Source organism: Hyperolius riggenbachi, chromosome 9, assembly GCF_040937935.1.
Source record: "Hyperolius riggenbachi isolate aHypRig1 chromosome 9, aHypRig1.pri, whole genome shotgun sequence".
Classification (NCBI taxonomy): Eukaryota; Metazoa; Chordata; class Amphibia; order Anura; family Hyperoliidae; genus Hyperolius; species Hyperolius riggenbachi.
In genome coordinates this window covers 32,941,026-32,966,041 of record NC_090654.1, presented here as the reverse complement: position 1 = coordinate 32,966,041, position 25,016 = coordinate 32,941,026, and the positions used below count along the sequence as shown (strand labels likewise).

The 25,016-nt window shown below is 48.1% G+C and overlaps 1 protein-coding gene across 3 annotated transcripts in view; it reads left to right on the top strand.

Annotated features, from left to right (window-relative positions):
• LOC137532179 (protein S100-A4-like) overlaps nucleotides 1–24,698 on the top strand; it is an 82,160-nt gene extending 57,462 nt beyond the window's left edge. For 2 of the 3 annotated variants that reach the window (XM_068252406.1, XM_068252407.1), the window contains 2 exons: nucleotides 19,026–19,163; nucleotides 24,484–24,698. In XM_068252406.1, the coding sequence (XP_068108507.1) occupies nucleotides 19,026–19,163; nucleotides 24,484–24,621 (276 nt within the window). In that variant the 3' untranslated portion in view covers nucleotides 24,622–24,698. Of the gene's footprint in view, nucleotides 1–9,772; nucleotides 9,858–19,025; nucleotides 19,164–24,483 lie in introns of those variants that run through there. The other variant, XM_068252408.1, reaches the window with a different exon arrangement.
• Nucleotides 24,699–25,016: the final 318 nt, after the last annotated feature.

The following is a 25,016-nucleotide window of genomic DNA, read 5'->3' as shown; positions in this document are numbered from 1 at the left end:
GTGGTAATCACTGATGGGCTGCTGCTGTGCATGTGCTGCGGTTGTGGCTTGTGGTAATCACTGATGGGCTGCTGCTGTGCATGTGCTGCGGTTGTGGCTTGTGGTAATCACTGATGGGCTGCTGCTGTGCATGTGCTGCGGTTGTGGCTTGTGGTAATCACTGATGGGCTGCTGCTGTGCATGTGCTGCAGTTGTGGCTTGTGGTAATCACTGATGGGCTGCCGCTGTGCATGTGCTGCGGTTGTGGCTTGTGGTAATCACTGATGGGCTGCTGCTGTGCATGTGCTGCAGGTGTGGCTTGTGGTAATCACTGATGGGCTGCCGCTGTGCATGTGCTGCGGTTGTGGCTTGTGGTAATCACTGACGGGCTGCTGCTGTGCATGTGCTGCAGGTGTGGCTTGTGGTAATCACTGATGGGCTGCTGCTGTGCATGTGCTGCGGTTGTGGCTTGTGGTAATCACTGATGGGCTGCTGCTGTGCATGTGCTGCAGGTGTGGCTTGTGGTAATCACTGATGGGCTGCCACTGTGCATGTGCTGCAGTTGTGGCGTGTGGCAATCACTGATGGGCTGCCGCTGTGCATGTGCTGCAGTTGTGGCTTGTGGTAATCACTGATGAACTGCTGCTTTGCATGTGCTGCAGGTGTGGCTTGTGGTAGTCACTGATGGGCTGCCGCTGTGCATGTGCTGCAGTTGTGGCTTGTGGTAATCACTGATGAACTGCTGCTTTGCATGTGCTGCAGGTGTGGCTTGTGGTAGTCACTGATGGACTGCCTCTGTGCATGTGCTGCAGTTGTGGCTTGTGGTAATCACTGATGAGCTTCCGCTGTGCATGTGCTGCAGGTGTGGCTTGTGGTAATCACTGATGGACTGCTGCTGTGCATGTGCTGCAGTTGTGGCTTGTGGTAATCACTGATGAGCTGCCGCTGTGCATGTGCTGCAGGTGTGGCTTGTGGTAATCACTGATGGACTGCCGCTGTGCATGTGCTGCCGGTGTGGCTTGTGGTAATCACTGATGGACTGCCGCTGTGCATGTGCTGCAGGTGTGGCTTGTGGTAATCACTGATGGACTGCCGCTGTGCATGTGCTGCCGGTGTGGCTTGTGGTAATCACTGATGGACTGCCGCTGTACATGTGCTACAGGTGTGGCTTGTGGTAATCACTGATGGACTGCCGCTGTGCATGTGCTGCAGTTGTGGCTTGTGGTAATCACTGATGGGCTGCTGCTGTGCATGTGCTGCGGTTGTGGCTTGTGGTAATCACTGATGGGCTGCTGCTGTGCATGTGCTGCAGTTGTGGCTTGTGGTAATCACTGATGGGCTGCTGCTGTGCATGTGCTGCGGTTGTGGCTTGTGGTAATCACTGATGGGCTGCTGCTGTGCATGTGCTGCGGTTGTGGCTTGTGGTAATCACTGATGGGCTGCTGCTGTGCATGTGCTGCAAGTGTGGCTTGTGGTAATCACTGATGGGCTGCCGCTGTGCATGTGCTGCGGTTGTGGCTTGTGGTAATCACTGATGGGCTGCTGCTGTGCATGTGCTGCAGGTGTGGCTTGTGGTAATCACTGATGGGCTGCTGCTGTGCATGTGCTGCGGTTGTGCTTGTGGTAATCACTGATGGGCTGCTGCTGTGCATGTGCTGCAGGTGTGGCTTGTGGTAATCACTGATGGGCTGCCGCTGTGCATGTGCTGCGGTTGTGGCTTGTGGTAATCACTGATGGGCTGCTGCTGTGCATGTGCTGCGGTTGTGGCTTATGGTAATCACTGATGGACTGCCACTGTGCATGTGCTGCAGTTGTGGCGTGTGGCAATCACTGATGGGCTGCCGCTGTGCATGTGCTGCAGTTGTGGCTTGTGGTAATCACTGATGAACTGCTGCTTTGCATGTGCTGCAGGTGTGGCTTGTGGTAGTCACTGATGGGCTGCCGCTGTGCATGTGCTGCAGTTGTGGCTTGTGGTAATCACTGATGAACTGCTGCTTTGCATGTGCTGCAGGTGTGGCTTGTGGTAGTCACTGATGGGCTGCCTCTGTGCATGTGCTGCAGTTGTGGCTTGTGGTAATCACTGATGAGCTTCCGCTGTGCATGTGCTGCAGGTGTGGCTTGTGGTAATCACTGATGAGCTGCCGCTGTGCATGTGCTGCAGGTGTGGCTTGTGGTAATCACTGATGGGCTGCCGCTGTGCATGTGCTGCAGGTGTGGCTTGTGATAATCACCAATGGGCTGCCGCTGTGCATGTGCTGCAGGTGTGGCTTGTGGTAATCACTGATGGGCTGCCGCTGTACATGTGCTACAGGTGTGGCTTGTGGTAATCACTGATGGGCTGCTGCTGTGCATGTGCTGCAGGTGTGGCTTGTGGTAATCACTGATGGGCTGCCGCTGTGCATGTGCTGCAGGTGTGGCTTGTGATAATCACCAATGGGCTGCCGCTGTGCATGTGCTGCAGGTGTGGCTTGTGATAATCACTGATGGGTTGCCGCTGTGCATGTGCTGAAGGTGTGGCTTGTGGTAATCACTGATGGACTGCTGCTGTGCATGTGCTGCAGTTGTGGCTTGCGGTAATCACTGATGGGCTTCCGCTGTGCATGTGCTGAAGGTGTGGCTTGTGGTAATCACTGATGGGTTGCCGCTGTGCATGTGCCGAAGGTGTGGCTTGTGGTAATCACTGATGGACTGCTGCTGTGCATGTGCTGCAGTTGTGGCTTGTGGTAATCACTGATGAGCTTCCGCTGTGCATGTGCTGCAGTTGTGGCTTGTGGTAATCACTGATGGACTGCAGCTGTGCATGTTCTGCAGTTGTGGCTTGTGGTAATCACTGATGGGCTGCCGCTGTGCATGTGCTGCAGGTGTGGCTTGTGGTAATCACTGATGGACTGCCGCTGTACATGAGCTGCAGGTGTGGCTTGTGGTAATCACTGATGGACTGCCGCTGTGCATGTGCTGCACTGCTGCAGGTGTGGCTTGTGGTAATCACTGCTGTACTGCCGCTGTGCATGTGCTGCAGTTGTGGCTTATGGTAATCACTGATGGGCTGCTGCTGTGCATGTGCTGCGGTTGTGGCTTGTGGTAATCACTGATGGGCTGCCGCTGTGCATGTGCTGCAGTTGTGGCTTGTGGTAATCACTGATGGGCTGCTGCTGTGCATGTGCTGCGGTTGTGGCTTGTGGTAATCACTGATGGGCTGCCGCTGTGCATGTGCTGCAGTTGTGGCTTATGGTAATCACTGATGGGCTGCCGCTGTGCATGTGCTGCAGGTGTGGCATGTGGTAATCACTGATGGACTGCCGCTGTGAATGTGCTGCAGTTGTGGCTAGTAGTAATCACTGATGGACTGCCGCTGTGCATGTGCTGCAGTTGTGGCTTGTGGTAATCACTGATGGGCTGCCGCTGTGCATGTGCTGCTGTTGTGGCTTGTAGTAATCACTGATGGACTGCCACTGTGCATGTGCTGCAGTTGTGGCTTGTGGTAATCAGTGATGGGCTGCCGCTGTGCATGTGCTGCAGGTGTGGCTTGTGGTAATCAGTGATGGGCTGCCGCTGTGCATGTGCTGCAGCTGTGGCTTGTGGTAATCATCTCCAGTAAGGGAGAGGCAGTGGGTGTGAAACGTGGAAACACATTATGTCACTCCTGAAGTCTTACTTGCAGCACCAGACTCAGCTTCACCGACCTGGAGAAGGAGCTGCAAGCCTGAGCATGCTGGGAGACAACTACACCTCACCCCAGAGACAGTGCAGTGAGACTGAATCATAATAGCCAGCAGGCAAGAGAGATGGGAGGATGATGTGTGCTTGTGGATCTGACAGCAATGGTGCTGTTAGTTTTTGTGCCAAACCTGTCAGAGTGTCACAGTAAAGCCTGGTACACACCTTCAAATTTGATTGGCTAATCACTGACGAATTCTACCACCTCCATGTAGTAGGAGACCTTATCTAAACATTCTGTTCATAGTATTTAGAATCTGTTGATCGTCATACTACACGGAGGTGGTAAAATTGCCCAACCATTGACCAATCAAAATTGAAGGCTTGAACCAGGCTTAAAGTAAACCTGAGACGTATGAAAAGAAAAGTTTTGTATGTTTTTAATACACAAAGAAAGCTTGCTTGGCACTCGGCGAGTGGGGGAGGGGCTTAAGTCCTAATACATACAGCATAAATACAAAATGAAAAAACCCGTCCATTAGCACAGATGGCCTGGGGTGTGCCAGAAAACGTGCTGCCGGTATACTAAAGGAAGGAACCCGCAAGATGCAGTCTCCTTAATTGCCTTAATTCCCGTGCATAACAGCATAACAGCCATCAAAAGGAAGCAGGTCCAGTATGATTGTAAATCAAACCTGGGTATCATGCTTGTGTTCTGGTGGATGGAGGAGAAATGACCAGGGGATGATAGGATGGCACAACAGCCGTTTCGCGCTAGTGCATCGCTTGCTCACGTGCTTTGCCCTCGGCAAATGGCGGCGTGTCAGAGCCTCCGGGATGAAACCTAGAGGCTCCGCCCAGTACACTCGCCAGTGGCGTAACTAGAACTTACTGGGCCTCCCTGCAAAACTTTGGATGGGCCCCCCCCCTTGACCCTGCTGAACACTGAATACGGATTGTAATACAAAGTTTTGCAGACAAAGATTTGTAGATTCCTTATGAGTGGCTGAGCAGATGCAGTCATTAGAAAAATTGTGTAGAGAGCAGAACTTTGTTTCTCTCCGTGCCCTTAGTTGTCAGTCTCTGAGGACAGGGAAAATAAACTCCCCCCCCCCCCACAGGGCCCCTTGCAGCTGCATCCCTTGCAGGGTCTATTGTTACGCCCCTGACGCTCGCCATTGGCTCACCACCTAGCCTTAAAGAGGAACTGTAACGACAAAACGTCCCCTGGGGGGTACTCACCTCGGGTTGGGGAAGCCTCCGGATCCTAATGAGGCTTCCCACGCAGTCCTCCATCCGTCAGTGGTCTGCAGCAGCAGCAAGTTTCCGGCGCCTGCGCAGTAGAGCGGACCCGACGGAGATCGGGTATTTCCGTCTATTTCCGTGCCGAAAGCAGCCACAGCGCCCCCGCTGGAACCAGCAAAGGTAAATATTGAAGCTACAGTCGGCTCTGTCGCCGGCTGTTCGGAAGGGCTGCAGCGAGACCCCCGTGGGACAGAGGACGGCGTGGGAAGCCTCATTAGGATCCGGAGGCTTCCCCCACCCGAGGTGAGTACCCCCCAGGGGAGGTTTTTGTTGTTACAGAGTCTCTTTAAAGTTTTCTTTTTATCCTCTCTGGTACGCTTTAAAGGGACACTTAAGTCAAACAAAAACAATGAGTTTTACTCACCTAGGGCTTCCAATAGCCCCCTGAAGCTCTCCGCTGCCCTCGCCGTCTCCCTCCGATCCTCCTGGCCCCGCCGGCAGCCACTTCCTGTTTCGGTGACAGGAGCTGACAGGCTGGGGACGCGAGTGATTCTTCGTGTTCCCAGACACATTAGCACCCTCTATGCTGCTATAAGGTATATGATATATGCTATGGCAGCATAGATAGCGCTATTGTGGCCAGGAACGTGAAGAATCACTTGCGTTCCCAGCCTGTGAGCTCCTGTCACCGAAACAGGAAGTGGCTGCCGACGGGGCCAGGTGGATCGGAGGGAGACGGCGAGGGCACCGGACAGCTGCAGGGGGCTATTGGAAGCCCCAGGTGAGTAAAACTCATTTTTTTTTTTACTTAAGTGTCCCTTTAAGGCATGTACATCTGCAACAACTGACCGTTTTACTACCCAGCCTCATACTTTTAGCCACAGACCCTAAACGAGCATACAGATCAGATGTTTGATTGAAGTTTGTCTGAATTTACCACATGCTTGTTCCAGGTGTGTGATTCAGATACTAGTGATGATCAGAATCAGAGAATTACGCGAAATTACGCATACATTTTTACAATTACGCCTATACATAAATTACAAATTGTTAAATCTATTGACTTTGAATAATCATTCGTATTACGCATGAATTTACATGTAAATTACGCGTAATTTTGAGCCAATTTTTGGCTGGGATTGGGAATAGCAGATCCCCCATACATGCTATTGCTACAAAAATTGCTCCATATGTTAAAGGGACTCTGAGCAGTGAATAAAAATCTGAACTTACCTGGGGCTTTCTCCAGCCCACCGTAGGTCGGGAGGTCCTTCGACGTCCTTCTGGCTCCTCTCCCGGTCTCTGCTCAGAAATAGCTCCCGGCGACACCGGGACCGAGTGTCAGGCTCCCTCTTCCTGAAAGGTGACGTCAGTCGTCACCACGCCAGCCGCTTCGCGTCATCATGGCGGCTGGCGTGACAGTACTGCACATGCGCGATTAAACCGCGCATGCGCGATACTGTCACGCAGGCTGCCGTGATGACGCGAGGCGGCCAGCGTGATGACTACTAACGTCACCTTTCAGGAAGAGGGAGCCCGACACTCGGTCCTGGTCTCACTGGAAGCGATTTCTGAGGAGGGACTGGGAAAGGAGCCAGAAGGACGCAGAGGAACCTCCTGACCTACGGTGGGCTGGAGAAAGCCCCAGGTAAGTTCAGATTTTATTTTTATTCAGTGCTCGGAGTCCCTTTAAAGCGGAATACAACCCAGCATTTCATGTTTGCTCTAAAACATTATTTACAGCATATTATAATCAACCAACATTTTTTTTTTTTTACTAAACCAGCATTCGAAGGGTTACACACAAAGCTTGAAAGTTCATTGCAGTGAAATGTGGATGCATCCGAACTTTAGATAATGTTATCTTGTGTTTACTTAAAGGGGAACTGAAGTAAGAGGTATACGGAGGCTGCCATATTTATTTCCTTTTTATCAATACCAGTTGCCCGGCAGCCCTGCTGGTCTATTTCTCTGCGGTAGTATCTGAATAACACCAGAAACAAGCATGCAGCTAGTCTTGTCAGATCTGACTTTAAAGTCTGAAACACCTGATCTGCTGCATGCTTGTTCAGGGGCTATGGCTAATAGTATTAGAGGCAGAGGATCAGCAGGGCTGCCAGGCAACTGGTATTGATTAAAAAGGAAATAAATATGGCAGCCTCCGTATACCTCTTACTTCAGTTCCCCTTTAAATGTATCAAGTGAGGAATGTGACACATTCTCTGGCTATGGAGAAGCTGCAGGAGACAGAGAGACACTGAAAGCATGTCTGCCTGCAATACAGCAATGAATAAAACCAGTTATTAATAAAATGCAAAGTCAGCTCACAAAGCAAAACACTGTACTTTTGGAAACCAATCATTTCTAAATGAATAATAATACTTATGCACTAATGCAAATATGATAACCGTATGACATATAAAAAGTAGGAAAACATGTTTTTATTGAATATTATGTCAGGGTTTTAAACCGATTTAAGGAGAATAGTGGATACAAGTGAATTTGTTTTTTTCAAAAAGACGATCGATTTTAATCGATTTTAAAAATGCAAAGAAAAATGGTTTTTAAACTCAGAAAAATGACAGATTAAAAACCATTTTTCTTTGTATTTATTTTCTCAAAAACTACAAGGTCTTTTTGAACAATTCTTTCTTTTTTAACTTGTACCCCTTATACTCCTTAAAAGACTACTGTAGGGGGAAAAAGAGTTGAACTTACCTGGGGCTTCTTATGGTCCTCTGCAGACGTGACGTCACTGATGCTCCGGCCCCCGCCTCCGGTTCACTTCTGGAATTTTCCGACTTTAAAGTCTGAAAACCACTGCCTGAGCGGCCGTGTCCTCGCTCCCGCTGACATCACTAGGCCTGTGCAATACACTCCTGTTGACATCAAGCACACGGCTGCGCAGGTGCAACTCTTTTTCCCCCTACACCCCCTACAGTAGTTCTTTAACATATGTAGGAATTTTGGTAGCAATAGCATTGTATAGGGCTTTGCTATTCACCGCCAAAGTTGGCACAAAATTATGCGTAAATTACACGTACAGTATATCCATGCGTAATTACGAATGCTTACAATACGAAATTAATGTTGCATTATGATTACGATGCGTGATTGCGAATTACTATGCGTAATTACGTATAGGCGGAATTTCTACTCATCACTATCAGACACTACTGATGCAAGAAAGATCAGCAGGACAGTCGGGCAATTTGCATTGTTTAAGAGAAAATACTTATGGCAATGCCTATCTTCCTCTCTCTTAAAGGAAATATCCGAGCAGGGAAATAAATGACATTTACTTGCCCGGGGCTTCCTCCAGCCCCTTCCAGCCGACATTTCCCTTGAAGCATCCCCACCGGTGCAGAGGCCGACCTCGTGACGTTGTCCTCCACTGTACCTGCGCGAGCTCCGCTGTCAATCACTCGCACATGGTGTGGAGTGTACTGCGCAGGATATTCCCTTTAAAGTAAACCAGAGCTGGTATAAACGTCAGAATCAATACTTACCCGGAGCTTCCTCCAGCCCCATAAGCAGGTGTGAGTTCCTCGCCGTCCTCCCGTGGTCTGCCGTCCAGCCACGATCAGCCTCGGTAACAGGCTCAGTCGCATCAGTAAGGATCTTCTGTGCATGTGAGGGAGGTCCGCACATGTGCAGAAGACCCAGACTGGGCACGACTGAGCCTATTACCGGGGCTGATCACGGCTGAATGGCAGACCGCGGGAGGACGGCGAGGAACTCACACGTGCTTATGGGGCTAAAGGAAACCCCGGGTAAGTATCAATTCTGCCGATTATACCAGCTCTGGTACACTTTAAGGTAAGGGTTTTTTTTTACACAATATAATATTCTCCGTCCATTGGCAATTACCTGCTGATCATAGTGTCCTTATCTTATCAGAAATAGGTATCTTTCTGTTATTTGCCTGCTGAGATACGATTATTACTGTAGCTACTAAAATAAAACACCTTCCCACAATCCTGTTGGCATTGCACAATTTCTGCAGTTACGTAAAGGCACCCAGACCAAGTAAAAAAAAAAAAAATTGGGGGTTCATATGTGGACCTATTTTAGAAAGCAGAGGTTTACATACATTTTTATGCATTAACTATTTTTGCCAATTTTGTTATTTATGGATGTTTCATCTCCCTTTAATTATCACAGTAATTCCATTTTCAATGTTTCTGCAACTTTATTGGAGGAAAATACAATAATTAACACATTTCGCAATATGCAAAATGTGTTTTATATATATATTTTCCCCCGAGTTTGCTCTCTTTAAAGAACTGCACCCCAAGTGACAGCAAGAAAAATCATTTAGCCTGTAATTGCGCAAAGGGTTCTTTGCTGTAAGTGTTGTGAAAATGTAAAAAAGACAGTTTTCTGCAGGTATGGATGAATACAGCATATCAATTCATCCATTTATTGTATTCAAAGGTCTGAATGTTTTCTTAAAGGTTGATACATAAAGAACTACCTAACCTTTCCCAAATACAAACAGCCGAGTGTTGATCCATGGATTTTCATCAATATTAAAGGATTCTTTCCTGTTACAGCAAATCAAAACCTTCAAAAGTTTTTTTATTTTATTTTTTTATGGTGGAACTGAAAATATTTCATTCTGTGTCCACCATAGCGATGTAACCCTGTAATTATCTTGAGCGATGGTCTGTCACACTGGTTTGTGGAGTGATTGAAAGTCATTTTGCCTGCAGGGGTTAACCTTTGTTGTAGAAACAAAATAACTAAAGTTTTCCAAATGTTTTGCAGAGAGTTTGTGATAGGCTGTCCCACTGAGAAAGAGTAGCCAATGAGAAGAGGAGTCAGAGTACACTCCTCCTGGCCCCCCAGCCTCTGACACTTTCTTGTGGGCTTTCCACTGGGAGTGACACTGTTAAGAGTTTGTATATAATGGGTGAGACTCTCTCTGACTAATACATTGGCTGAATTCTCCTCCCAGTGCAACAATGGCCCAGGTAAGTGCTAGTTACTGCCTCCCTTTTGCAGCCATCTCCTTCTCTGCCTAATAAGTATTCCCAGTGCCATCACCAAGTGCCAGCCTTGCACAGTACCCTTATACAAGGTGCTGGGTATTGCAGCTATAGATTATTATTATTTATTGTATTTATAACGTGCCAACATATTACGCAGCACTGCACAATAGATAAATGGGTTAACATACAAGGAGTTCACAACAAAACAAGATCATGCAAGTGTCTTTGATAACAGTAGTTAAGTGTCTTGGGTCAAAATAGAGACTGTTCTAGTCCTCAAGAGGGGTGTCAGACAGTGAGATTGCATAATCAAGCAGGAGACATTGCGGGGAGGGCCCTACCAAAGGCTTACACTCTAAAGAGGCAATTAGTTGTAGGAAAAGTAGCTATTCTTTTTTATCAAGTTTGGTTGTTAACCATTTCAGCCCGCGGGTATTTTTCACCTTATGGACGAGAGGAATTTTCACCTGTCAGCGCTCCTCCCATTCATTCCCCAATAACTTTATCACTACTTATCACAACAAAATGATCTATACCTTGTTTTTCCACCACCAATTAGGCTTGCTTTGGGGGGTACATTATACTAAGACTTATTTTATTCTAAATGCATTATGATGGGAATAATAAAGAGAAAAATGGAAAAAAGAAATCATTATTTTTCAGTTTTCAGCCATTATAGTTTTAAAATAATTCATGCTACCATAATTAAAATCTACACATTTTATTTGGCCATTTGTCCCGGTTATTGCAACGTTAAAATTATATCCCTAGTACAATGTATGGTGACAATACTTTATTTGGAAATAAAAGGTGCATTTTTTCAGTTTTACATCCATCACTCATTTTTAGCCAATTATTTCTTAATTATATGCCCTCTTGTTATAATTATTATTATTTTTTCTTCCCTAAAGTCAGTAGGTGTACTTTACTACATGGCCACAAAATGTCCCCGCTGAGCAAAAATGTTATTAGCAGATTTTGTATGCTACATAGGATACAATGGGCTTGAGTCACAAAAGCGTGATAACTTATTTATCTCGCCTAAAATCTTTGCACGTGCAAGCTAGGGTGCTAAGTAGTTAGCACATGCAAACTAGGCACATGCAAACTACTTACCATCCTAGTTTGCATGTGCGAACTACTTAGCACCCTAGTTAGCACGTGCAATCTACTTAGCACCCTAGTTAGCATGTGCAAACTACTTAGCACCCTAGTTTGCACGTGCAAAGCCTTGAAATCAATGGGCTCGATTCACTAAAGCGTGATATCTCAGTTATCACGTGTAAAGGCTTTGCACATGCAAACTCGAATGTAAAGGCTTTGCATGTGCTAACTCGAGTGTTAAGGATTTGCATGTGCAAACTTGGGTGCTAAGTAGTTTACACATGCAAACTTGGGTGCTAAGTAGTTTACACATGCAAACTTGGGTACTAAGTAGTTTACACATGCAAACTTGGGTGCTAAGTAGTTTACACATGCAAACTTGGGTGCTAAGTAGTTTACACATGCAAACTTGGGTGCTATGTAGTTTGCACATGCAAACTTGGGTGCTATGTAGTTTGCACATGCAAACTTGGGTGCTAAGTAGTTTGCACATGCAAACGTGGGTGCTAAGTAGTTTGCACATGCAAACTTGGGTGCTAAGTACTTTGCACATGCAAACTTGGGTGCTAAGTACTTTGCACATATAAAACTTGGGCGCTAAGTAGTTTGCACATGCAAACTTGGGTGCTAAGAAGTTTGCACGTACACACTTGGGTGCTAAGTAGTTTGCACATGCAAACTTGGGTGCTAAGTAGTTTGCACATGCAAACTTGGGTGCTAAGTAGTTTGCACATGCAAACTTGGGTGCTAAGTAGTTTGCACGTACAGACTTGGGTGCTTAGTAGTTTGCACTTGCAAAGCGGCTTTTCACTGCCGTGCTAACACTTAGCACCCTTTAGTGAAACAAACCCAATGTGTTGTCACATTGTAACTAATGAAGTGACGCAGGTTTCCATCGGAAACCTGCAATCACATTGCCGGCAGGGACATTATGAATGGAAACATTGTTTCCATTCATAAATTTAACGATCGGGCAGCGGAAACCAGCGGAAATCAGCAGCGGGAGATAGCGCTGCGGCTCTGTAAGAATAAACACTGTTTTTGAAAAAAAAACAATGTTTATTCTCAGCGGACATGCTAGGATTGGCACAGGGGCAGCCAATCCCCCTGCTAGCAGCAGCAGCAGCGTGATTGCAGGCATCTGCCCACACAATTGCCTGAAAACCCCCTAAACTGCAGGGATGAGGGGTGACTAGCGCGTCCCTGCGGCTCTAGCACCTGCCACTGCGGACGTGAAGCTCACGTCCGCGCGGCATAAATGGTTAATAATATTGTCATGGTGCCTGTTCCATACAGCTATGAACTCTATTGTGCTGTTGAAAATGACAGTAGGGGGTAGAAAGGGTTTGTGGTTTATCAATTAAAAACAGTATTGGAAAATCTCTGAAAACTTTGCTATTGCAGTCTCATAGGTGAAATTGCAGACAGTCCCCCTAGAGCCAGGACAAGGTCCTTCAGCACCCAAGGCTGAGACACCAAAGTGCGCCCCTCCATCCCTCCCACCCCTGCCGTCACACACTGATTGCTATTAGACTAACAGGTGCCCCAGGGCCCCCCACTGGCGAACTGAGGGGGCTGTTCCGGGTGTCTGGAACCTCCCCCCTGCACTGAGATGTGTATTCAGCCAGGGAAGCCCGCATAATATAAACAGCCTCATTCTCCCTCCCTTCTTACTTCTGGTGCTTCCCTCCAGCTAATAGAATGAGAGAGGCAGCCCATCTTACCTCACAAGAAGATGCAGCCTGCAGTGAGAGAATGTTGGTTATGGAGTCCTGGACTCTCCACAGCACAGAAGTGTCTGACATGATGAAATTAGAGTGCAGGCAAGCTGGTAAAATATGCACAGCATGATGCAGAGCTTGCCTGGACTCAGGGTCCGTGGGCAAACATCTGTCTGGTCTCTCCCCATTGTTATAATGACTGCATGTGTGGGTAAGGTGTTTAACAAGCTGAAAAGTTTTTGACAGTCCCTAGACTCCAGGAGGGCTTCTTTCTGACTTGTGTGAGAGACTGACAGGGACAGGAGTCCGATTACAGGCAAGTAGCCTGTCTGATGTGGGACTGCAATACAGATAAGTGCTCTGCTCCATCTCAGGCTATTCTCAATTTCTCCACTCCTCTCTCTGGGCTAGTGCACGCCAAAATGACAATAGCAATCGCTAGCAATTTGTGAGTGTGATTTTGTGAAGTGATTTTCAGAGCGATTTTTGAATGAATTGCTCAAAAACATGCTACATGCAGTATACCTGCGATTTTGAAAAAATCACAACGCTGCTGTGGGAACACCCACATAGGGTAACATTAGTCAAGCGCTTTTCAAATCACTGTTGATTTGAAAAACGCTCAGAAGCACTCTTGGTGTGCACCAGCCTCCTTCATTTACCTTTGTTTCCCTCTTCCCCTAGAGCTGGCTGTGTCTTCTTGTCATACAGGAAAGCTAAATAAAAGTGCAATCCTGGTGAGGCAAAATATTATTATTTAGTATTTATATAGCGCCGCCATCTTCCGCAGATGCATATATCCCTGCATCATATGGCTATCGCTTGCGCTATGTGACACTATGTAGCATATTCCACTGAATTGTCCAAACTAAGTCTATCTCCCGTTCCTCTCTCGGGGAGTTGTTCCAGCGCTGTACCCCGTTCACATTTGCTGCTACCAGAAGCCCTCAGAAACACTCGTGTCCTTGAGTACTTCCAAAGATAGGCAGCTCCGTAATACGCCAGCGCACTTTTGTGCATGGGCAGTATGGAGCCACCTGTATTCGGAAGCACTCGGGGACATACGTGCTTCTGGACCTTTCAGGAACCCCCCCCTTAAAAATCCTGCGTTTGCCCCTGCCCCCAACCCCTTCCCAACACCTTAATCACTAGTTATCTGGCTTGCAGTCAATGTCACTTATCCCCTTTTCTTATTTCTCTTTGCGACAAACACAAGAGGAGAATGATAGCTCAGCGAGTTGTGCGCCCCCTCCTACACTGCGCCCTGAGGCTGGAGCCTCTCTGCCTCGCCCCTGCCCTGCGCCCCCTACTTACCATCGACTCATGTTACAATGTTCCGATACAAAGTTGTCTTTACTAAATATACAATACTGTATTTTTTTATTACATTTCTTTTTTGTGAAATGTTATAGTATAAATTAACCTAAAAACATACTTTGCCAAACTTTAGTTACTCAGTTAGGGGCAGGGGCGGATTTACCCTCTGGGATTCATATAACGGCAGCACCGGGCATAGCGGTGCAGGGCAGTAACCCATTGCTGTCTGTACAAGCTGTAGTCTCTACATTCTTCGTATGGCTGGATTTCATCCAAACTCCTGGGTGTGGCTCCGCTTCAAATATTGTGAAATACAGAAACCGGATTTACATGAAGTCTGTGTGTGACTTTTACATCCTACAGGTGGCATTTTCCATGAGTGGAAGAGATAATAATTTCAATATTTGTATAGCGCTTTTCTCCTGTCAGACTCAATGCGCTTGAGCTGCAGCCACTAGAGCGCACTCAGTAGGTAGTAGCAATGTTAGGGAGTCTCGCCCAAGAACTCCGTACTGTATAGGTGCTGGCTTACTGAAATAAGAATAGCTGAGATTTATATATTCTGTCCAGACTTGTACAATTTCCCTCTTTGCATTTGTTAGTCTAGCTTGCATTTTATTTCCTATAAATAGTATCTGCATGCAAATACAGTATTTATGAGGTCCTTCTACATCCCTTCGGATGTGTGTATAGTCTATGTTCATCCGCAGTGCTGCTTTGACTATTAAAATTTATGACTCAAGCGTTGGCACACCCAAATCAAAAGTGTGAGTGGGGAAAACTCATGGTAAAAACAAACTGAGATAAACAATTGTATCTAGTAATCCTACTCCTGAAAACTACTTTTTAACTGTTTAACGGCCGCGTCACGCCAATGGGAGTGACCGCGGCAGCCCCAGCAACGCCTAACGCTAATTGGCATCAAGTCCTGGGGTTGGCTACTGCAGAAGGTCGTGCGCAGGTTGCGCGCATCTTCTGCTTGGTAGGTGGAGCTCCGGACGATCGCCACTCGGAGACTGTTAGACGGCAAAACTGCCGTCTAATAACTGTGTACAGCGCTGCGATCTGCTGCGTGACACGGCTGTCCCCCTGGGACACTAGAGAGCGATCGACTCTCATAGGCAGAAGCCTATGACAGCTGATCGCCAGGATTTGGCTGGATGGGGGGAGGGGGTGGGGGGATGGGGAAGGGGGGGGGATTGGGGGGGGGGGGGATCAGACCCCACCAACAGGAAGCTCTGTTGGTGGGGAGAAAAGGAAGAGGGGAACCTCTTGTGTGCTGAGTTGTGCAGCCCTGCAGCGAGGCCTTACAGCTGCAGTGGCCTATTTGTAGAAAAATGGTCTGGTCTTGGTCTGGGCAATTAACACTGCGGTCCTCAAGAAGTTAAAAAAAAAAATTCATTTTCTTTTTAAAACCTAAAGAGATGGGTTTCATGTTGTATCATATGAGTGAGCACTCAAACCTACTAGCAGCCTTTTCTAAGCGCTAGTGATCTGAAAAAGCTCTTGCTAATGCAATGCTATGGGGGATTTTTATAAAATCACATTGCTCCAGTGGGATCACACCCATAGCATTACATTAGCGAGAGCTTTTCAAATCACGAAGCGCTCTGAAAAGCGCTCCTAGTGGGTTCCAGGCCCGATACAGTATTTCAGTGTACCAGAAGCTGAAGTATATGAACTATTGACCTTTTTTATCTATCCCCTGCCCCTTTTTAAATCTATTTCCTGCTTCCTATCGAAGTCTCCCACACAGGGCCAACCACAATTGCCCTCAGTGATCGCTGATCGATCCATAGGAGGTCGACACTTTGTGTGTAGTTCGTTGAACAATGTTGTAGGGTAACTTTTACATTCTCGGCTAAAACGGCGCATAGCGATTGTCTCTGCCGTGGATTACCTAGTGTGTGTACAGCTCTACGCTGGCTACATATTTCAGTTATTTAATAGCTCGTTCAATTCTAAACAGGGTACTGATTATCTATACAAAACAGAGCTGAATAATTGATTAAACGGTGATAGCAGAATGCAGTACATTTTTCAGGATACCAACTTTTATATATTAAATATCCTAGTTTCATCATCACACATCCTATAGCTGTATATTGCTGTACATTAGCCCCACCCTCCCACTGAGACTAAACCTAGGCTGTTTAGTATGTAGAATTCCTCCCCCCCCCCACACCTTCCCCGAGCATTCTTCTGGGAGACCAGAAATCTTTTCTAATGGCTTTAGAACTCTCAGTAAAAAAAAAAAAACATTCCACAGTGATCACCTGCCAGCAGTAAAGATGCAACAACATGTGCCTGTGATACATTTCAGAATGTAATTCAGAGAAAGGAAAGATTCTAAACTGGGCATACACTGACTAAATAATTTACAGTAAAGAGAAGCCGGGTCTGGTTTCATTTTTTGTGTGTGCGGGAGCCTTCTTTATATCAGCAGAGGATATATGTGGATAGGTGTACGGTATGTATGCAGTGAGCTGCGTAGGCGGTGGCTGAGTACAAACACAACCGAACAAACCAACACAATGTGGCGCAGACACACCTCTCTATAAACACGGACCTGTCATTACACAGCCTCTTTCCAATGGCCACAGGCGATCAGGGAACCCCAGCCTAATGCTTTGTACACAGCTTCAGTAATTGTCACCCAGATTTCTGGATAAGAAGGTTGTACACACAGGTGTAACAATGGAAGGGTGGGGCCTACGGGGGCTCACACTCCTCCTCCTTCCCACCTTGCAGAGTAGTGCAGTGAACGCTGTAATATTTACTTGGACCACGTCCACGCTGCATCAGGTTTCCTCTTTTTTTTCCGGCAGCTGCACGCTGTATGCTGCCATCCTCCGGCTCCTGATGCTTGTCATGTGATCAGGGGCCAGGAATGCAGCACAGAGCGTGCAGCTGCCGGGAGGCAGAGGAGATCAGATGCACCATACAACAGGTAAGCATTACAGCGGCTCCTGATGCTTGTCATGTGATCAGGGGCCAGGAATGCAGCACAGAGCGTGCAGCTGCCGGGAGGCAGAGGAGATCCAATGAACCGTACATCAGGTAAGCAATACAGCGGCTCCTGATGCTTGTCACGTGATCAGGGCCGGTTTTATACTTTTTGCCGCCTGAGGCAAGTTTGTGAGGATGCCGCCCTCGCCATAGGTAGTATAATTGCCCTCCAGTATAGGTAGCCTGGAGGGGGTAGCAGCCAGGAAGGGGGATCAGCGGGCACAGCGGAGGGGAGGGGAGTCAGACCCCCCTCCCTCACCTGGGGCTCGCCCTTCCGTGCTCCCCCTCCAGCTATTTGCTCAAAATGTAATTACATTTAGCCAGTCAGCGGGGAGGGTAATGACTCACCTACTTCCGGGATCCTGCACTGCGTTCCACTGCTTGCGTCACTTCCTTCAATGCCGCCCATTGAAGTACAGTGGGCGGCATTGCAGGAAGTGACGCAAGCGGTGGAATGCAGCGCAGGATCCCCGAAGTAGGCGAGTCTGCTTTCCCCGCTGCCTGGCTGAACGTAATTACATTTTGAGCAAATAGCTAGAGGGGGAGCATGGATAGGGGAGCCCCAGGTGAGGGAGTGGGTGGTCTGACCCCCCCCTCCCCACCGTTGTGCCTGCTGCTCCACCTTCCTGGATGCTACCCCCTCTAGCTCGGCGGCCCCCCCACCCACGGCCAGGCAGAAGCCGCCCCCTCACTTCTGCCGCCTGAGGAAATTGACTCACCCCCGCCTCATGGGCGACCCAGGGCTGGTCACGTGATCAGGGCCAGGAAAGCAGCACAGAGCATGCAGCTGCCGGGAGGCAGAGGAGATCAGATGCACCATACAACAGGTAAGCATTACAGCGGCTCCTGATGCTTGTCATGTGATCAGGGGCCAGGAACGCATCACAGAGTGTGCAGCTGCTGGGAGGCATAGGAGATCTGATGCACTGTACAACAGGCAAGCAAAACTCCCTGCAAGGGCGAGGTGGCGTACGTTAAAAAGGGGCGCTGGGAAAAAAGGGCGCGGGGTTTTAAACGATAAGCATGGATAACGTTTAAAAATGTATTGTACTGTATTTCGTTTAAAATTAATGTTTTATAAAGTTATAAATCATTAAATAATGTGCATTAAATCGGCAATTGTAAAAACGTTAATCTTCCGTTTAAATAGTGAAACGTATAATAACGTTTAAATTTTTTTTACTAAGTAACCCTCCCTGTACCTACCCCTAACCCCTAGACCCCCCTGTTGATGCCTAAACCTAAGACCCCCTGTTGGTGCCTAAACCTAAGACCCCCCTGTTGGTGCCTAAACCTAAGACCACCCTGTTGGTGCCTAAACCTAAGACCCTCCTTAGTGCTCACTGTATTGTGTGTAGAATAATGTTTTAAAAACAGTAAGGGATAAAATATATTACAATTTACGTTACGTACTGATCGCTTTGTTTCGTGAATAATAATGTTTTACAAACAGTAAGGGATAACATTTAAAATAATGTTTTATTGAAATAAGAAACGTAAATCATCACAAGCAGTTATAAAACATGAAAAATCTTCGGGCGCCGTTGGAAAACGTATTATTCTCAGGCGCCCTTTTTTCCTGTTTGGCGCCCATTAAACGATAATTATTATAGGAGTGAATGGCGGCGCCCGATTTGTCCACTAGCCTCCTGCGCCCTTTTTTACTGTTACCGGCGAGGTGATGGTGGTGTTATCCAGTATCGGAGAGCAGTTGTTATGCCCCCTGGTGGTTGGACATACACACTGCTCCTCAGCCTGTACTGCTCTATATAGAGGGGAAGGGCAAAAAACAAGTTGCAGGTGCTCCTTTAAGACACGCCTATGCCACACCTCTAACCATGCCCCTGCCATACCTCCTAATCATGCCCCCCTGATACATCCCTAGCCACACCCCCCCCTCCCGCCCCACAAGCCTTTCTACCTTTCTATCATCATTAGTTCTCCTTCATATTAACAGCTGAAAATAAGGACTGTTTATTTTCTCTTGTTTTGTCTCCAGCAAAGCGGTACCATCGAGAACATGATGTTCGCACTGATTAAGAAATTTGACTTCTATGCCAAAGGTGATGGAGATGGCAGCTCCCTGAACCAGGATGAACTGTGCAAGTTGGCAGAGAAGGAATTCCCCTCCCTCTGTGTGAGTACGCCAGGAACTATACTTGCCTCTGTCTCCTGTACTCTCTGCACAAAAACCACCTGGCAGGGCCGGGCCGAGGCATAGGCTGGAGAGGCTCCAGCCTCAGGGCGCAGTGTAGGAGGGGGCGCAGAATTCATTCAGCTGTCATTCCTAATTGTGTTTGAAGCAGAAAGAAATAAGAAAAGGGGATAAATGGCAGTGACTGCAAGTCAGATAACTAGATATTAAGGTGTTGGGGAGGTTGTGGGCCCTGTGGCCCTCTTAGTCTAATAGCAATCAGTGTGTGATGGCTGGGGTGGCAGGGATGGAGGGGCGCACTTTGATGTCTCAGCCTTGGGTGCTGGCGGACCTTGTCCCTGCTCTGCCACCTGGTCATGGTCGGGATGTAGTCATGAAGTGGGTGTGGTCTTGAGCGTGTTTTGCTGTCCTGTATTATATTCCCAATAACTATTGCTCGGTTGCTAATACCACCCAGCAGTGTTGCCAACTCATCCCTTTCATTACTGACACATATGAATTATACAGGTTTCGTGGCTAGGTAGATGCAGTTAAGGCACTGATTATGTGAAAGTCGCCCCAGAACCTGTATAACGTGTCAGTAATTAAAGGGATGAGTCGGCAGTAATTGTGTACTTCATTATAGTGCTGTCTTTAGAAGCACAGTCATCAACAACGGCCACCTGCCGCCCCCCCCCCCCCCCCCCCCCCCACCCTTCCCCCCCCCCCCCCCCCCCCCCCCCCTCCAACCTTTCCAGCATGTAAAGTATGGTATGCAGAGTATGTTGAGTAGGTTTAGATATCTGACCTGCACTGACATCCTGCCTTGGGGTGCCTTAGATATAAGGCTCCAGGCTCCATCCAATGCTGGTATTGGCACTCTATTAAGCGATGAAGCGGCTATCTGCTGCGAAACGTGTTGTCCTATCCTAGTGCTAAAATAAAGTGTTATCTATCAATCATGGAGTCGTCTCCATTAAGGTAGGGGTTCCTATTCGTCTATTCAAGTAGACCACGCCTTCTTAGTTGGTCACCACCATGCAGCCATGCGAACTGCGCAGAGTAAAAGAAGTCTCAACCAGGCCTTAATCAATATTTACAGGCAATAGTCTTCCATTGAAGACTTCACTAGTGTTGGGCGAACAGTGTTCGCCACTGTTCGGGGTTCTGCAGAACATCACCCTGTTCGGGTGATGTTCGAGTTCGGGCCGAACACCTGGTGGTGTTCGGCCGAACTGTTCGCGTTCGTGCCCGAACGGCTCAATTCCTGGCCGAACCTGGCCGAACAGGGCCCCTGTTCGGCCGAACAGGTCCCTGTTCGGCCGAATACGGCCCCCCCCCTATGGGGTCGCAGGCATAAGGGGGGAGCATGCCCCCGATCGCGGGGGGGGGGGGGTCGGAAATTCCCCCCACCCCCTCCGCTAGCGCTCCCCCTCTGCCCGCTTCCCCATACAAAAGTTTAAGCAAAGTACCTGTAATAGTGGATGGCCTGGCAGTGGCACTGTGGAGTGAGGAGGAGGAGTCCGGAGAGTGATGCGTTGAGGGAGGCCGGGCAGCGAGCGTGAGGTCAGAGAAAGGGCGGAAGTACCACAAGGGTACTACCGCTGAACCGCCCGCTGCCCGGCCTCCCTCAACGCGTCACTCTCCGGACTCCTCCTCCTCACTCCACAGTGCCACTGCCAGGCCATCCACTATTACAGGTACTTTGCTTAAACTTTTGTATGGGGAAGCGGGCAGAGGGGGGAGCGCTAGCGGAGGGGGTGGGGGGAATTTCCGACCCCCCCCCCCGCGATCGGGGCATGCTCCCCCCTTATGCCTGCGACCCCATAGGGCCCCCAAAAGCAGGATGTTCGGGGAAGTTCGGGGTTCGGCCCGAACATGCCGAACATCTCGGCCATGTTCGGCGAACTTTCCCGAACCCGAACATCCAGGTGTTCGCCCATCACTAGACTTCACCAGCTCCTTGTCAATGGAAACAGCTGTTCACTGGTATTTCCCGCTGGGAAGCTTCTTATTTGTCTATCAAGTAGACCAATGGGAATCGTTGGTTGGAAATTAAAACACTGGATTTTCTACTGCTCCGCCTCCTATTGGTGCACACAAATGGACCAATAGGAAGACACGGCAGGAAATTCATGCCTTCTTAGTTGGTCACCACCATGCTTATTCCTGGCAGTAAGTGAAGCGTGTTACTACTTACTAGGGTGTAAAATGGGAGGAGTGATGAGCGTTTAAAGGGAAAGACCTGTATGAAAGCAACACCTGTTACTATACAGATCTTGCTATAGACCAGGCTTGTTCAAAGTCTGACCCGGGGCCAAATGCGGCCCACCGAGCCATTTCTGGTGGCCCCAAAGCTGTCTACAGTTGTTAATTCTCTGCAAGACAGCATCATTAAGGCCTGGGACCCACTGGCAGTGCTTTTCCAGGTGGCTGTGATTTGAAAAGCTCTGCTAATGTAATGCTATAGGTGTGTAATCCCCACTTGAGGTATGTGAGTTAAAAAAAAATCCCCATAGCTTTACATTACAACAACAACAACAACAAATAACATTTGTAAAGCGCTTTTCTCCCGTGGGACCTCAAAGCGCATAAGCATGGCTCCGACCATCGTGGTACAGGGGAAGAATTTTATAAATCTGGAAATGCCAGGCTAAACAGGTGGCTTTTCAGTCTGGATTTGAATAGCTCCAGGGATGGTGCTGTCTTTACTGGGTGTGGTAGGGAGTTCCAAAGAGTAGGGGCAGCATGACAGAAGGCTCTGTCTCCAGATTTTTTGAGGTGCACTCTGGGAGTGACCAAGTTTATAGAACTTGCTGATCTGAGGTTGTGAGAGGTGTGGTGCAGCTTCAGCAAGTCCTTCATGTATCCAGGGCCCAGATTGTGCAGGGATTTGAATGTCAGCAGTCCAATCTTGAAGAGTATTCTCCATTCTACTGGTAGCCAGTGCAGTGAGCGAAGGATCGGTGTGATGTGACAGTGGCGAGGCTGGTTTGTTAGCAATCTGGCAGCAGCATTCTGCACTAATTGCAGGCGACGCAAGTCTTTTTTGGGGAGGCCAGCATAAAGGGCATTGCAGTAGTCCAGCCGTGATGTGATGAAGGCGTGGACTAGGGTTTGAAGATCCTCTGGGGGAATCAGATGTTTAATCTTTGCAATGTTCTTCAGATGAAAGAAGGAAGATTTAACTACAGATGAAATTTGGTTTCTGAAACTCAATTCCCCATCGATTAGTACGCCAAGGCTGCGCACAAGGTTGGAGCTGTTTATGTCTGAATTCCCAATCCTGATTGGTGTTGCTTTAGGATAGAGCTGTTTTGATGGCGAGCACTGGCTTTGGACAAGCAGGACCTCAGTTTTGTCAGCATTCAGTTTCAACCAGTTATCATTCATCCATGCCTGAAGCTCAGCTAAGCAAGAGTTTATTTTTGGGGTAGGGTCTGTTCCACCAGGTTTGAAGGACAGGTATAGCTGTGTGTCATCGGCGTAGCAGTGGTACGTCAGGCCATGTCGTTGGATAAGTGTACCGAGTGGCAACATGTAGATTGCAAACAGCAGAGGGGATAGGATTGATCCTTGTGGCACTCCGAATTGTAGAGGTGCAGGTTTGGACATTATAGGTCCTAGGGATACTCTCTGTGTTCTGTCAGTCAGGAATGATCTGAACCACTGGAGGACTGATCCACTGATGCCACAGTACTCCTGCAGTCTGTTAAGCAGGATTTCATGGTCAACTGTATCAAAAGCAGCTGAGAGATCCAACAGGATTAGGATGGAGCATTCCCCTCTGTCCCTTGCCATGAGCAGATCGTTGCAGACTTGGATGAGGGCTGTTTCACAGCTGTGGTGTTTCTTAAAGCCAGATTGTAGAGGGTCCAGGATGTTGTTTACTGACAGCCTGGTTTCAAGTTGCAGATAGACAGCCTTTTCAATAACTTTACCTAAGAAGGGGAGGTTGGAGACAGGTCTGTAGCTGCTCATAGCATCTGGATCCATGGAAGGTTTTTTGAGAAGGGGCTTGATGATTCCTTCTTTTAGAGAGGTTAGCAAGAGCTTTACAATTCACAAGCGCTTAGAGAAGGGCTGCTAGTGGGTCCCAGGTCTAACGGTCCACTGGTAAATAGCTGCCACTGTACTAGCAGCAGTAACAGCCACTGAATATCAGCTGCCACTATGCCAGCAGCAGTAACAGCCACTGATTAGCAGCTGCCACAGTGCCACCAGCAGTAAGGCCTGGTGCACACCAAAAACCGCTAGCAGATCCGCAAAATGCTAGCAGATTTTGAAACGCTTTTTCTTCTTTTTCTGTAGCGTTTCAGCTAGCATTTTGCGGTTTTGTGAAGCGTTTTTCATGTAGTAGATTTCATGTATTGTTACAGTAAAGCTGTTACTGAACAGCTACTGTAACAAAAAACGCCTGGCAAACCGCTCTGAAGTGCCGTTTTTCAGAGCGGTTTGCGCTTTTCCTATACTTAACACTGAGGCAGAAACGCATCCGCAATCCAAAATCTGCAGCAGCCCGGGAGTATGCGTTTCTGCAAAACGCCTCCCGCTCTGGTGTGCACCAGCCCATTGAAATACATTACCCTAGCGGATCCGCACCTGCAAGCGGATCGCAAACCGCAGCAGAACCGCTCTAGTGTGCACTAGGCCTTACAGCCACTGATTAGCAGCTGCCACTGTGCCAGCAGCAGTAACAGCCGCTGAATATCAGCTGTCACTGTGCCAGCAGCAGTTAACAGCCACTGAATATCAGCTGCCACTGTGCCACCAGCAGTAACAGCCACTGAATATCAGCTGTCACTGTGCCAGCAGCAGTAACAGCAACTGATTAGTAGCTGCTACTATGCCAGCAGCAGTTACAGCCACTGATTAGTAGCTGCTACTATGCAAGCAGCAGTAACAGCCACTGATTAGCAGCTGCCACTGTGCCACCAGCAGTAACAGCCACTGATTAGCAGCTGCCACTGTGCCAGCAGCAGTAACAGCCACTGATTAGCAGCTGCCACTGTGCCACCAGCAGTAACAGCCACTGATTAGCAGCTGCCACTGTGCCAGCAGCAGTAACAGCCACTGATTAGCAGCTGCCACTGTGCTAGCTGCACGGGGTATATGCGTTATTTCCCATGGAAATGTTTTATTTGACAAACTGTCACAGGCATAGTGTATCTAACGGTAATCAGTAAAAATGGTTTGATTTCGCTACTTCTGCCCCCTAGCACTCTCAAGAATGGTGCTATAGCCCTCCTGCTGTAGACTAACATGATGTGTGTTGATAGTAAATCTATAAAATGGCTAACATTTGCTTTCATATGTCTTACAGACCAGCAACAAGAAAGATGAGATCCTGAAGAGCGTCATCGGGAAGATGGACATGGATGGAGACAAGAAGGTTACATTTGATGAATACATGATTTTCCTCAGCTGTCTGGCCATGATCCTACACGAGCATTCAAAGTAGAGGTCCAAACACCAGGGGGCGGGGACATTTAGCCAGAGTTGTATACATTGTCTGTTATTAAAAACAAGTTTTGGATATATCTTGTAAACGTGTCTTTCTATCTCCTGACATCTCGGTTTTTCTTAATATCTTACCAAATTCACTTCCGTGAGATGACTGGAAGGAGATGTTGCCAAGGTTTATTTATTAAAGGGAACCGAGCATCACTTTTAACTTCCAGGGCAACTTAACCACTTGAGGACCCACCCTTTACCCCCCCTTAAGGACCAGCGCTGTTTTAGCAGATCTGTGCCGGGTGGGCTCTACAGCCCCCAGCACAGATCAAACACCAGGCAGAGCGACCAGATCGCCCCCCTTTTTTCCCCACTATGGGGATGATGTGCTGGGGGGGTCTG